This window comes from Grampus griseus (genome assembly GCF_964374135.1).
Source record: "Grampus griseus genome assembly, chromosome: 6".
Classification (NCBI taxonomy): domain Eukaryota; kingdom Metazoa; phylum Chordata; class Mammalia; order Artiodactyla; family Delphinidae; genus Grampus; species Grampus griseus.
In genome coordinates this window covers 27,080,713-27,094,275 of record NC_139000.1, presented here as the reverse complement: position 1 = coordinate 27,094,275, position 13,563 = coordinate 27,080,713, and the positions used below count along the sequence as shown (strand labels likewise).

At 45.4% G+C, this 13,563-nt stretch overlaps 2 protein-coding genes across 8 annotated transcripts in view; both read left to right on the top strand.

The window, feature by feature from the left end:
• The first annotated feature begins 3,772 nt into the window (after window positions 1-3,772).
• Window positions 3,773-12,687, top strand: TAL2 (TAL bHLH transcription factor 2). Of its 7 annotated transcripts, none has more exons than XM_082656398.1 (2): window positions 3,773-3,786; window positions 9,481-12,687. In XM_082656398.1, the coding sequence occupies exon 2, from the start codon at window positions 9,515-9,517 to the stop codon at window positions 9,830-9,832; it is 318 nt and encodes a 105-aa protein (XP_082512524.1). In that variant the 5' UTR covers window positions 3,773-3,786; window positions 9,481-9,514; the 3' UTR covers window positions 9,833-12,687. The 7 variants fall into 7 exon arrangements, with proteins under 7 accessions (XP_082512524.1, XP_082512525.1, XP_082512523.1 ...); XM_082656399.1 differs by lacking the exon at window positions 3,773-3,786 and adding an exon at window positions 3,824-4,063 and having other exon boundaries at window positions 9,505-12,687; XM_082656397.1 differs by lacking the exon at window positions 3,773-3,786 and adding an exon at window positions 3,828-4,063.
• TMEM38B (transmembrane protein 38B) overlaps window positions 9,524-13,563 on the top strand; it is a 110,571-nt gene continuing 106,531 nt past the window's right edge. Inside the window, exon 1 of the mRNA XM_082656394.1 lies at window positions 9,524-9,660. The gene's annotated coding sequence lies outside the window, so the exon portion shown is untranslated. The remainder of the gene's footprint in view (window positions 9,661-13,563) is intronic.

Here is a 13,563-nt window from a genome sequence, read left to right as displayed (position 1 = left end):
CTCACAGGAGTCCCTTCTGAAAACCTCAGGTTCGTCTTTTCTGAAGCTAACAGCCCCAGCACACAGGACTAGAGATCCAGCATTCACAGGCTAATCCAGACAGATCAATTAAGACAGCAGAACCAGAGAGGCTGACAATGCCCCAGCCCTCCTAGGGACCTGCTCTTCTCTCCCCAACCCTCTCATCCCTCCCCAGGAGCCCGCAGGTGCAGTCTCTCCAGGGGGCGGTGAGAGCCATGAATAGTAAGGGTTTTAGCTCAAGCACACAGAGGCGTTTAGCTGCCCAAACCTAATCCCCCAATAATCGGATTATGTAAATTCCTACTTCAACCCCCTTCCCCTGCAAGACCTCGCCCCTAAACTCTCCACACTGGGAGACAGGATGGGAGAGGGCCCATCATGCTGAAGCATCACTGCCAGTGGAGTGCTGCACCAAGACGGCTTCCCCCATTTCAGAAATTATAAAACCAACAGTAACATGGAAGAAACTTCAGAGGAGAAAACAAATGTCGTGCTGCACCAAGACGGCTTCCCCCATTTCAGAAATTATAAAACCAACAGTAACATGGAAGGAACTTCAGAGGAGAAAACAAATGTCAACCCCGGTTGCACTGTGCCAACACATCTGTGCTCCCTTCTCCACAGTCCTCATCTTTCCCCTCGTCCTGTCTCTCAGTCCTCGTCCGCTTGTACACAGGTCCTATTTTACACTTACTGTTGCTTAACTTAGCCTCACACATTTCCAGTCTTGCTTCCTAGTTGCTACACTTCTTTTTTACAACTGTAGAACGTGCCATTAAGAATATATTACCTCGCAGGCTTTTGGCCGAGAGGAAGGGTAATGTAGGTTCTTGGTTTAAATTCCAACATGCCCTCTATCAGGATTGAGGTACAACAGGTCGGGTGGGAGACCTGGGCACCATGAGGCACCATGAGGCAGCAGTTCCCCTCAGTGGCACACAGAGACAGACGGCAGAAAGGACAAATCAGGGCTGCTCACTGCAAATTATAGAGTATGTTCCCAAAGGCCCCTTTTGTGCCTATGCATAATTGACCCATTCATTCTCTCCAACCCGCCCTCTAATCCATCCGCTGACTGCCACCAGAATGAGGCTTGTAACTGTAAATCAAAACACATCACTCCCATGTTCAAGGCACACAGCTGCCTTCATATGGACTGCCCTCTCCTCCACTCATACGTGTGTAGTTCCTATCCAGCATTTCCCACTTTTGCACCCAGGTGATCGGGGACCCTGCCTTGGACTCTGTGCTTTAGATGGACCTGCTCTGGTCCTCCTCCAATGCCCACCAGGTGCCCATTTCCCACATTCTAGACCACACCCAGGGTATCAGGGACCCCTGAATTTATACCACACTCTGTATATCCAGAACCCCTGCATTTCTGCTCAAATGGCCCTGAGTCTATTTTCAGAACCTTCACAGGGCTCTTCCTTAGGTCCGTGTGGGCTGGGATTCCACGTCATATACACAAGACCCTTCACAGAGAAGGGGGTGGGAAAAGAATGGGAATGTGGATGGGTCAGGAGTCTCCATTTGTACCCTTGTCCTGAGCCCCACATATGTCAGAGGCAGCCCTGCCTCAAGGCCTAGTTTAAATGGCATCCCTCCCACAAGCAATTGCTGATCCTCCAGCTAGAATCTTTGCCTCCTTAACTCCAATGTCATACTCTCTGGCACTCAGGACTGTCTGTCTTGTATTTAGTCATTTTTGTCATGTCCTCTTCCTCCCAAAGACTGTGAACTCCTTAAAGGCAGATACAGAATTTTCTTCACTTTCCTCCTGCCCTCTGAGAACTAGCAGTTTATGCAACAACTTTTTTATTTATAATAAGAACTGTATGCATTTATTTTGAGGAGGGGGACAGACAACCCCCAAATCTCAGTGGCTTACAAAAGCAAAGATTTATTCCTCACTCCTGTGATGTGAAGGCTGTGGTTGCCTGTGGGTTTGCTTTATGGCTTCCAGGCTGAGAAAGCAACCCCAGACATTACTTTCTCATGTCTAAGCCCAACCAGCAATCACTCTTTTTTTTTAAACATCTTTATTAGAGTATAATTGCTTTACAATGTTGTATTAGTTTCTGCTGTATAACAAAGTGAATCAGCTCTATGTATACATATATCCCCATATCCCCTCCCTCTTGCATCTCCCTCCCTCCCACCCTCCCTATCCCACCCCTCTAGGTGGCCACAAAGCACCGAGCTGATCTCCCTGTGCTATGCGGCTGCGGCTGCTTCCCAATAGCTATCTATTTTACATTTGGCTGTTAGAGCTTCTGTTCTGTCACCACCATGTCAAGTTTGCTCACATTCCATTGGCTGATGCAAGTCACATGGCCAAGCCTGGAAGGGAGTGAGGAATTGCTCTCCATTCACCTACATGGAGGCATTGCCCGTCACATGACAATGGGAGGGGTTATATAATCCTCTCACAAGGAAGGGAGCCAGTAGTTGTAACAATAATACAATTTACCACAGTAAAATTTATAGTAGTCTGACTGTGTACTAGGTACAGTGCTAAATTTTACAGATGAGGAAATTGAGGTAGGGAGAATTACATGATTTACCTAGGGTCACATAACTGGGTACATCAGGGATTTCAACCTGGGTAATGCAAATCCAGAGTCCTTTGCTCTTATCCACTAAGCTTTAATGCATTTGTGAATTTATTGTGCCAAATCCTATGCTGGTACCTTCAGAGAGTGTGATGCCTAGAATTTTGTTACTTACCCATTCATTTATCAACCAACATTTGAAGAATGCCTGTTCACTGGGTTTGAGGAGGAGACAGACGAGATAAATGGGTAAAATATTACTAAATGGGGGTGAGTGCTAAGGAGAAGAATAAAGCAGGGCAGGAGGATGGAGAGTCCTGTGTATGTGAACGTGCAATTTTAGATACTGTGGTCAGAGAATCCTCATGGAGAAGGTGACATTTGAGCAAAGACCTGAAGAATGTCAGCTCCTTGAGGGCAGAATTTGTGTCTGTTTTGTTTGAAGTTGTATCCCCAGTGCCTGTAACAGGCACTGGCCCATAGCAGACACTCAATAATAATTTCTGAATGAATGAAAGGAGGTGAGGGAAGGAATTATTTGGATAACTTGAGGGGGAAGAGTGTTTCAGGCCGTAGAAACAGACAGTGCAAAGGCCCTGAGGCAGGAGGGTGCCTGGAGTGTTCCAGAGCTGAGTACACCCCAAGGAGAGAAGGAACACACGGGGTCTGGTAAAATCTGGGAGCCATTGTTAAGACTTCAGCTTAACTCTGAGTGAAATGGGGAGCCAGGGGAAGGCTTTGAGTGAGAAGTGACAGGAACCTGACTTGGGTTTTCATAGGATCATTCTGGGTGATGTTGGAGAATGGACGGAAAGAGGAAAGTACAGAATCAGGAAGACCAATGAGGAGGCCCTGAAATACCAAGTCCCCGGGGCACTCTGGAAGCTGGGATGAATAAATCTGGGGATCTGTCCGGTGCAGTGATTGTTAAATTTCTTTGTGCATCTTCATCTGCTGGGATACTTAGTAAAAACGCAGATTTCGGACCCCATCCCCAGAAAACCTGATCTGGTGGTCTGGGTTGTGGATATTGAGATCTGCCTCCCCTCACCCATGATTCTGAAGCAAGTGGTTCTTGAACTACAGTTGGAGACTTACTGGGCCTTAAATGATTGACATCTGATGAGTTAACCACGTGGCATGGACTTTCCGAGGTTTGTAGACGTGGAAGAGGGTGGGTACGTCACACGCCCGGCTTCGCCGTGGCCGGGTAGGTGGCACGACCCCTCCCGTCCCCAAGCCTTAGGCAAAGCAGGGTTCTCCTTCCGCCTCTGCTCCGTTTCTGGAACACAGGGAGGCTGGTCCTGGGAAGCGGGCGCGCCGTGGGGGGAGGGGGGAGGGAGGGACCTGCGGAGTCCGGGTCAGAAAGGGGCCCCCTGGGTCCCCGAGACAAAGGGCGGTGTCCTATAAAGGCGGTAGCGGAGGCGCGGCGCCCAGGCGAGGGCGACAGCTACGGCGCGCGCGGGCTCCTCGATCTTGGAGAGGAGGTGCGTGGACTCCGAGAGGGACGTGGGCACTGCCGGGGCTGGTGGGCCAGCGGGTCTCCGGCGCAGCTCCCCGAGTCCGAGCCGCACTCGCTGCGGAGGGCAGGGGTGTGGAGTTGACTTGGTGGCAGCCACCAAGGCGACTCGGTGAGAGAACCTGGGGGCTTTTCGCGGAGCAGGGGCGGTGGTGCGGCTCCGGGGGAGCCTGGCGGGTCCTCTAGCGCGTGTTGGCGGGGCTGCTGCGCCTTGGTGTCCGATGCCCGGGCACCCCTTGATGTGTCTCCGAGGGCCGCTTAGGCAGCTTCTGCGTCGGGATGAGCGACTCCTGGACACCTGGCAGGTGCGAAACTTTAGCTGAGATGCTTTCCCGGACGCCTGAACTTCATCGCAAGGCAGGTGCTGCCGGCGAAGGGGAGCAAAAGTTATACAAAGAAAAAGGGAAAAGCCGGGAATGAAGCGGTCAAGGGCAGCAGGTTGGGCGGGGTGGGCGGCGAGGCGCGGGTGTTGAGTGCGTTTTGGAACAGGTGGCGCTCCCAGTGCGCCGGGAGCGCACCCAAAGACCCGCATTCATAGCAAATGTACTTATTTAGAAGAGTTGTCTACTGAGAAAAGTAATTGCATAATAGTATGTATTCTGATTTTTAAAGGATACATATATTTTATATAAAATATATATGTGTGTGTATATATATATATATATATATATATATATACACACACACACATATATTATATATACACACACCAAACTGGCTACTGCTGGGGAATGAGTTTGAATAGGTAGATGGATAAGGATGGTCTTTTATTTTTTGCTTTATCACTTGTGTACTGCTTGAATTTTTTTTTCTAAAGTTATCATGTGTTATTTCTATAGTAACTTCAAAAGGCAAAGCTGTGCCTAGTGTTGGAGGTTAGGCACCTTCCCTTAACGAACTTGTATAAACCACACTTCACTGCCCTCTTTCTGGACAGTGTTTCCGCTTACTTTTAAAAGAAAGATGAAAGAGACAAATACACAGGACCAAAGGCCAGAAAGAGAAATTTAAAGTTTTATGAAAAAAGAGCAGTGTGAGTCTGAATGCCTGGGACAGGCCACCATAGAAATGTTAGCTGTACTTCTGTGCTGCAACCTTTCTAGCTGACCTGGGCTCTGTGTCCAGGAAACACCCACACGAAAAAGCAGCACCTTTTCTGGGGGCATAATTGTTCTTTTCTCCAGTAACCTGTTACCTTCTGTGGTGACAGTATAAGTAGAAGTTTGTGCACACCTATATTCCTATTCAGTTTACCGTGACATTCCTCCTGTCCAGGCATTCTTAGTCTGGGGCCCATGACACACACCCACTCGGGTGTATGGATAGAATTCAGGCGTTCTATATATTTAGGTGGGAAAAAATTACATCTTTATGTCTACTGACCTTTAGTTTAAATTTAGCATTTCCTTTATTTATGAATGTGAGTAAAAACTACTTTGGCACTAGTCGTGCTGATGACTTTGTCACCAATAAAAATCATACTTTCAACTGATGTTGCAGATCTTCTGAAAAAATCATTTAAGTATCAGTACTTAGAAATGATGGTAACAAATCTGTTTAATGTGTTAAGAGTGAAGCACAGGTATTACTGTCTTGCTTTTTAGAATTATTTTAATACCTATGAAGTATAATTGGTTATTTTATGTGTCTATTTTAATTCATACATTTAAAACTCTTATTCTGAGAAGGGAACCAAAGGCTTTTTCCTTCATGTATTTGAAATCATTGTTCTGAGATGAAATCCGTCCCTAGGCTTCCCCAGACTGCCAAAAAGGTCCATGGCACAAAAAAGGTTATGGACCCTGACTCAGCAGGAGTCAGTGGTGACATAGATGCATAAATACTCAGGCTTGGGACACAGGCTCTGCCACACAGGGATGTGTGACTTGGGACAAAAAAACTTCACGCCTGTTTCAACATCTGTCAGATGTTCTCTGATTCTGTGGCATCTGGGGTACTTTTTCCGTTCTTAAATTACTCTGAATCAAGATTAGCAGCCATCACTCCTTGCAACAGGAAAAACACTAAATGCCACTTTCCTTTGATTTATTAAGTCCTTAGCAATTTTCCAGTGACCTCTACTTTGAGTTTTTCCAGCTTGTTAAATCACTGATTTCTATTTCCCTCTGTGGAGAAGGAGAGTAACACACTTGAGGATAAGTCAACAAGTAATTATTAAGCATGTCCTAGGATGGCAAGGCTACGTTTCAGAAGCCTTCTCTTCTCCCCATTTCCTCTGTCTGCTTCTCACAATAGGATGGAGCCCTCTCAGAAGAGAACACCAGTTAGTTTATCCTGCCTAATCTTTTCTTCCCAGCTTGAAAAAGTCCCCCCATGGGACTAGTGAATGAGCTAAAGCCTCTTTTGACAAGAGAAGCTTAAAAGTGACTTTGCTTCCACAGTCCTGGCTGCAAAGCAACCAGCCTTGGTGTGAGCAAAACTGCATAGTTTTTTAAATCCCCTTGATTTAGGTTCAAACCTTCATATTTTAGGTATAGTTGGATACAGGTCTGACAAAGCTCATATTTTCATTGTAGATCCAAAGGCTAGGTTATTTAGAAATAACTTAGGTAGATAAAAGACAAGGGCAGGGCATTGTGGCATTTCAGCGTAGAAAGAGGCCTTGGGGATCACTCCGTTCAGTTTGAAAGCCCCCTAGAATGCCTGAGTTCGGTGCTGTTTCTCTGCTCCTAGAGCCCCTGTGCTTCCCTCTCTGTGTCACAGGGCAGTGGGCTCCTCAGTGTCCAGCAGTGAGCACAGTGTCTGGCACGTAGAGTCAGTAAGTGTTGATAGTAAAGCTTAGAGTGCATGTGACTGTCTTGGATCATGGGTCCAACTAGGAGTGTCTCCACAGAGAGAGGAAATAGACTTAAGTGGCTGATGGAGGGAGCCTGAGGCCAGCCGGTGAACTTGAGCCGCTATGATTCTGCTCACCACTGGCTTCTCAGCACAGCACTGGCCTCTCCAACCCAGGCAGAAGCAGGAAAGGCATCAAGGACCTGCATGGGGAAATGTCCTGGGGGGCATATATCCTTGTAGCTTATTTTATACATAATAGTTTGTACCTCTTAATCCCTTAGATACTGCTTCCTTCTCAAACGTAGTTTTGCTAGGTCTCAGAACTCCTGTTTGGAGAGTAGAGCAGTGTTCTCAGCATTGGGTACACGCGGAGATCACACAGGGGTGCGCTGCTTGGATCTCACTTCAAGAAAAAACTTGCAGTTCAGCTGCAGGGAGTGCAGTTAGCTGACAGCCTTCAGTGGCAGTGCCCTCAGGAGGGGGCCTCCGTTCTTCCAGCAGCCCCCAGCCTATGAGTGAGCGTGGCAGCGCTGCCAGGATCTGGTGATTTCTGCCCAGTGGGGTCTCCTCTACAGTCACTCTTTGCCCTAGAGCTCCCTGTTGGGTTGACTGCCATTTTAACAGGTCTGCATCACAGCCTACCCTTTTGTACCATATGTGCCAGTTTTTAACCCTCCAACTCCTTCCTGCAACGTGGGCTGTTAACACAAACAACAGGTGTGGAAGGAAACTGGCACTTTGAGCGGCACCTACCAAGTGCCTGACATTCTACATGGCGCTTTGTATAACTTTTCTCAGATATTCGGGATGTTTACCTACAAACTCATATCCTCAGGAAAGCCCAAATAAAACTAGGAGATTGGGATTGACATATATCCACTAATATGTATAAAATAGATAACTAATAAGAACCTGCTGTATAAAAACATACATAAAATAAAATTCAAAAAAAGAAATAGAAAAAAGGTAGAACTTAGGGAAAAGTTCAATGGCATTGACCCAATCATTTTGGTCTTGACATGGTTCTTTTACACCTTTCTCTAGTCAGCAAGTGTAGCTCTGGACTTGGCCCTTGGTGTGTGGGACCTTCTGCTGTGATTTTTAAGTGTTTATGTATGTGCTGCCTCCTCCACCAGACCATCCAATAAGCTCCTTGAGCACCAGTACCCAGTCCTACCATGTCCACAAACCCATGGAACAGAACAGGTCTACAGGAAGGGTTAAAATAAAGCAACAAAGGCAGCAAGAGCCAAGAGATTACAGTAGAGGCTTGGTTACAGGAAAACAAGGGGTCACCCCCAGGAATATTCAGTACCTCACAAGTCATTTTTCTTTATAAATATATTTATTATTTTGTTGTATTTATTCCCCAACACTTTTATAGCCATTACTATGTGTCAGGCACTGTTACAGTGATTTACAAATATTAACTTATTTCATTCTCCTAATAGCCTTTGTCTTCCGCCAGTGGCTGTGGGCATGGGGGGCTCTGGGATGGCCTGGAAGCCTTTATAGGAATGAAAAGGAGGATTGGATCTGCTCTTTAAAGAATGTGTAGAAATAGGCAAGAAGACAGCAAGGAGGGAATTCAAGGGACAGAAAGATGGCATGTGTGAAGGTGTGGAGTTAGGAATATTTACTACTCTTTGTGGGCACAGGAAGGGGCCCTCTGCCCAGGTTGCTGAGACTGGAGCAGGCGGCAAACTGATAGCCATAAACCGACAGCACCAAACGTTGGGTGCTGGGCTTTGGCTCGTTTGCTGATGCGTCATAAAGGTTCCCATTAACGTAGGTTAATCCAAGCCACCTGAACAAAGGGGCCTATGCCTCTAAATGTTAAAAAGGGCACAATTAAGAATTGGCAATATGCGATAATAATCACCTCTCCCAGGGTCGGAAAGGTCATCCAAATTCAACCTTGGAGAGCCTGGATATCTTCCACAGCATCCACGCCAAATCGTCACCCCCCCCCCGCCCCTTTTCTTCTTTTGTCACGCTAAACAACCCCACTTCTGCTCCTCACGCAGCTGGGTTTCAAGGCTCTTCATCATCCTGTTCATCCCCCTCTAAATGTGGTCCAGTTTAGATATTTTAGCTTTTACACAGCGGGCCCAATCCTGCAGATGAGGTCGGCCAGCTAAGAGGAGAGTTGTGCTGTCACCTTCTTCACTCCAAATATTATCTCGTTAATGAAGCCTAGATCTCAGCACCCACCTTTTTAAAGAATCTATATTCAACTCTCTATTAGCAAATATATGTTTTATTCACACACGTACTCAATCCTACACTGTGCCTGATTCTGAACAATTAGGAAGAGTTGGTTATAACAATAGTAATAGGGGTATTAAGATAAAACCACATTTTAACTGGAGGCTTCAAAACACCCAGGGAGAGAAACGCTGAAGGAAGGTGTTCTTATCCTGCCCTTTCTTCTGCCATGTTTTCTTCCCTTGTCAAAGGAAGATTCAAAGCACCTGGAAATGAGGCAATGCATTTCCTAAGATGTGAGTGGAGAAGACTAACATCTCAAGTTCCTGGCAGGACATGTGCTACCCAGCAGGCCTCTGACAAGGTATTGGCCCTCAGGGCCCTTTCTTTTTCTCGTCTCAGGAGCTCCAACATGACCAGAAAGATCTTCACAAACACCAGGGAGCGGTGGAGGCAGCAGAACGTCAACAGTGCCTTTGCTAAGCTGAGGAAGCTCATCCCCACTCACCCTCCCGACAAGAAGCTGAGCAAAAACGAAACGCTTCGCCTGGCGATGAGGTACATCAACTTCCTGGTGAAGGTCTTGGGGGAGCAAAGCCTACAGCAAACGGGAGTGGCTGCTCCGGGAAATATTCTGGGCCTCTTCCCCCAAGGACCCCACCTGCCGGACAGGACTCTCCTTGGTGATTACCAGGTTCCATCATCCGGCCCAAGCCACCACATTCCGTAGTGGGGCTCTGGCTGTCGTCACCCCAGGCAGCACTGGTTCAGAAGTAACTAGCTGTCGACAGCCTTTTGCATGTTCCAGAGTCAACCTGATGAATAATTTGTGAGGCATGAATTTAAGCTTCATAGGAGGTGGCTCAGGGTCGGCTTCAGGATGCTGAAAGGGACCATGAGGAACGTGGCTTGGGCGTCTGTCACCCCCCACCCCCAGAGCTTCAGTCAGATCAGCCTGTCTCTGTCTATGTTATAAATCTGGGTTCTGCATAAGATGTTGTTTGAAAAAAAAAAAAAAGACCCTTAGGTTAAAAACTGGTTTGAAAATCGCTGTTTTACTCCGTATGTTTTCAGTTATAAGAAAGTTTTCTCAAAATGGATCTCAGATGGTTGAGTAGAAAATGCTTCCCTCTGAACATATTTTAAAGTTTGTTTTGAAAAATGAGGCATATTTGATCAAGGGTGAACAATGTAAGACAAATGAAAAGATAGCCCTTGCAGAAACCAGCCTGGAGACTTGCAGGAACATCTGTGAAGAAAAGACCCTCCTGACATGTGAGGACCACAGGAAGGCAGCAGATACCTGTGGAAGAGCTCTGCATCCTTTATCTCTATGGACATGTGAGGTGTCACTTGCACAGGGCTGTGTATGTATATGTTATCTCTAAAGCCAAATGGTGGATTATACCTGTGAGAGGAAAGGACCTGATAATTTACGAGAGTTCATAGTTTTCTTATGAAAACCAGCTAGCTAAAATAGGTTTTCTAACCCCTTAGTTTCCCATGTCAGGTATCAAAACTTTTAATTTAGCCTGAGTTTCTGCTGACTTAAGACCTGTAAAATTCAAATATAATGATGAAAATCTAAATATTACCATTTAATAGGGAGCTTAACAAAAGATGTAGACAATAGGAATGTTGATACCAGACTTTAATGAATTCATGAACATGTGATTTGTTTTCCCTGCTATGGAGCATTAGCTCAGTCTACACTGGGAGAGGCGGTACCCACAATGAGTGAAACAGCGTGGATCTGGCAGAACTCACCCCCTTGTGCCACCCTGATGATGCTTAGATTCAAAAAGGGATCCCATAGTTGAGCCCAGAATACAAATAATGTCATTTGATTGTCTATGGGACATTTCATTTCCCCAGAGTTCTTGGTGGTGCATTGGTTTTAAAACCGTCTGAACTACAGGCAGGAAATAGATGGATTTGAGATCATGTATACACAGTAGAGGAATTTAAATTTTCTGCCACTCTAGAAAGAAGGTATTTGATTTATGAAAGGCTGAAATGAGCCTCTTTGGTTTGGTGCTTAGAAGAAATCTGGATGAGGCGCCCTCAAAATCTCATTCTCCCAAAATAGCAAGGTCATAATGTAAACTCTACACAGCGTTGACGCTTGTAGAACAACGCGTTTATCAGAAACAATGCATTTTCCGTGTAGATCCTTTCTTTAAACTGCATTCAGTAAATGTCCCCACAGACCCAGAATAGTCCTGGGAAACACATAAGCACAGAGACCAGGGGATTTCCCCTGAATTTGCATTTCTTTCTCATGAGCTTATGTGGACTTACATTTGTCCCCAAACTACCAGGTGATAGTACATCTCAAAGCTTTAATGACAGTTTGTCAATTGAGTAATATTGGTTATTCTCTCATCTGGCATTAACTCAAAGTAACACTTTTGACAGCATTTTTATATTAGCCTCATGTTGCTGAGGAAGGCAGAGAAGACCTCTTTGCCTGAACACGGGATTTTACTGCTCTTCTCAGAATGAGTGCACTTCTCTGCTGCTGGGGCCATGTCTGTTGTGCACAGAAGGCCTTTCCACTGAAAAGTAACCGAGTACCGCCAAAAAGCCGTGAGGAGATTGAGTATCGTTAAACTAAATGAGGGAACAGTTATTTAAAGAAACCCTATAGGAAATTCCTACAATAAATGAATAAACATTTAAAATATTACTTAATGTAATTCATCTCTTAAATGATTTCTTTTGCAAGTTGGATTTTGGCCTATCAAGTTGTGTTAGGTTAAAGTGACTGTTAAAAGGAATTGTAGTTATATGGACCAAAACCTTGCCAAGGTATCTGTGAGACTGGAAGCTAATTCTAAAATCACTCCACAGCCTTCCTTGGTGTCCTGTACTTACGGCTTGGTGATTGCAGTAGTAAGAATTTATGGTTCAAATGAATTCTAGTTCACTGATGGTACATCTCTTTATGGGCCATTTGCACCCAAAAGAAAACTTTAGACGTATTATATCATTTATGCTACTCTGTTACTTGAAAACAAGTGTTTGTTCCGCTATGGGCACCACTGGAAACTTCCGGAAGCCAAGTATAAACAGGCCCATTTATTTATACAGATCATTAGATTGGCGAATTCTACTCCTCCTTTTACAGAGGAGAAAACAGTCCAGAGGGTTTTGAAGTAACTTTCCAGAGGTCACATGGACAGTTAGTGCCACCCAGGACATAGTGTGAGATCTTCTGAGCCAGCACGTCCAGCCTGTCTACAGCCCTGTACAGCCACTAAGGATTTTAGGATTGAAAATGGCCAAGCACCTCATTATTAGACTCATCTCTTTTCAATAGTGTTCAGTGATCTTCATATGCCTTTTAATTGAATTATTGTGCTTTGTAGAATGTGATTAGAGGTACCAACCAAAGATTTTATTTGATGATGTGTTTTGTGAGTTTGTAATCATTGATTCTAAATTGCTATTTAACTATTAACTTATTGAAAATAAATTATTTAAGAAAAGAAATTGTTTTTTTTTCTTTAGAAAGTATTTCACAAATTTACTAAGCACATCCACCCATTCTGTCCATCCTTTGAACCCCACTCCCCCTGTTATCTTGAGTCTAAAAAAAAAATCTAGGGCTTCCCTGGTGGTGCAGTGGTTAAGAATCTGCCTGCCAATGCAAGGGACACGGGTTCGAGCCCTGGCCCGGGAAGATCCCACGTGCCGCGGAGCAACTAAGCCTGTGCACCACAACTACTGAGCCTGAGCTCTAGAGCCCACAAGCCACAACTACTGAGTCCACGTGCCACAACTACTGAAGCCTGTGCACCGCAACAAGAGAAGCCACCACAGTGAGAAGCCTGCACACTGCAACGGAGAGTAGCCCCCACTCACTGCAACTAGAGAAAGCCCACGCACAGCAATGAAGACCCAACACAGCCAAAAATAAATACATTTATTAAAAAAAAATATCTAGCATCCCCTAATTAGTCCCTCCCTTCACTTCATTTTTCACACAGCTTCCTAACTGTCCTTCTCAAATCACAGCTATGGTCAGGTCGTCCCCTGCTATCAAACCTTTAGTGTCTTGTCCACCAGACTGAGACAGATGCCATACCCCAGCAAACCAAGCCCTCTGCAGCCTGGCTCAATGTACTATTCCCTTTACTTTCCACAATTGCCTAAGTATTTTATACCTGCTAATGAAACCACTTCACTTGGTGGTCCAACAGGCCACACTCTAATACCTCTGACTTTCCTCTTGTGAGTCCATCTGCTTGCACTAAATTCCACTTGCTAAAATCCTTCATGACTGATCTTAAATACCACTCCTTCAGGAAGCTTGACTCATCTTAAACACCACCTTACATGAAGTCCTCCTAGATTTCCACGACTCAGTCTAATTTCTCCTTTTGTAGAATCCTCTTATATGCTTCAAGACCCTTACTTCCTCTCCCCTGTGTTATATACATCTTGTGCATATTCTGT

Excerpts from the sequence above, each read along its gene's own strand:
- TAL2 (XM_082656395.1), top strand. The coding sequence starts at position 4,375 with ATGAGCGACTCCTGGACACCTGGCAG. Across the intron at positions 4,401-9,480 it reads GACTCCTGGACACCTGGCAG|GGCCCTTTCTTTTTCTCGTC; the intron begins GTGCGAAACTTT and ends ATTGGCCCTCAG.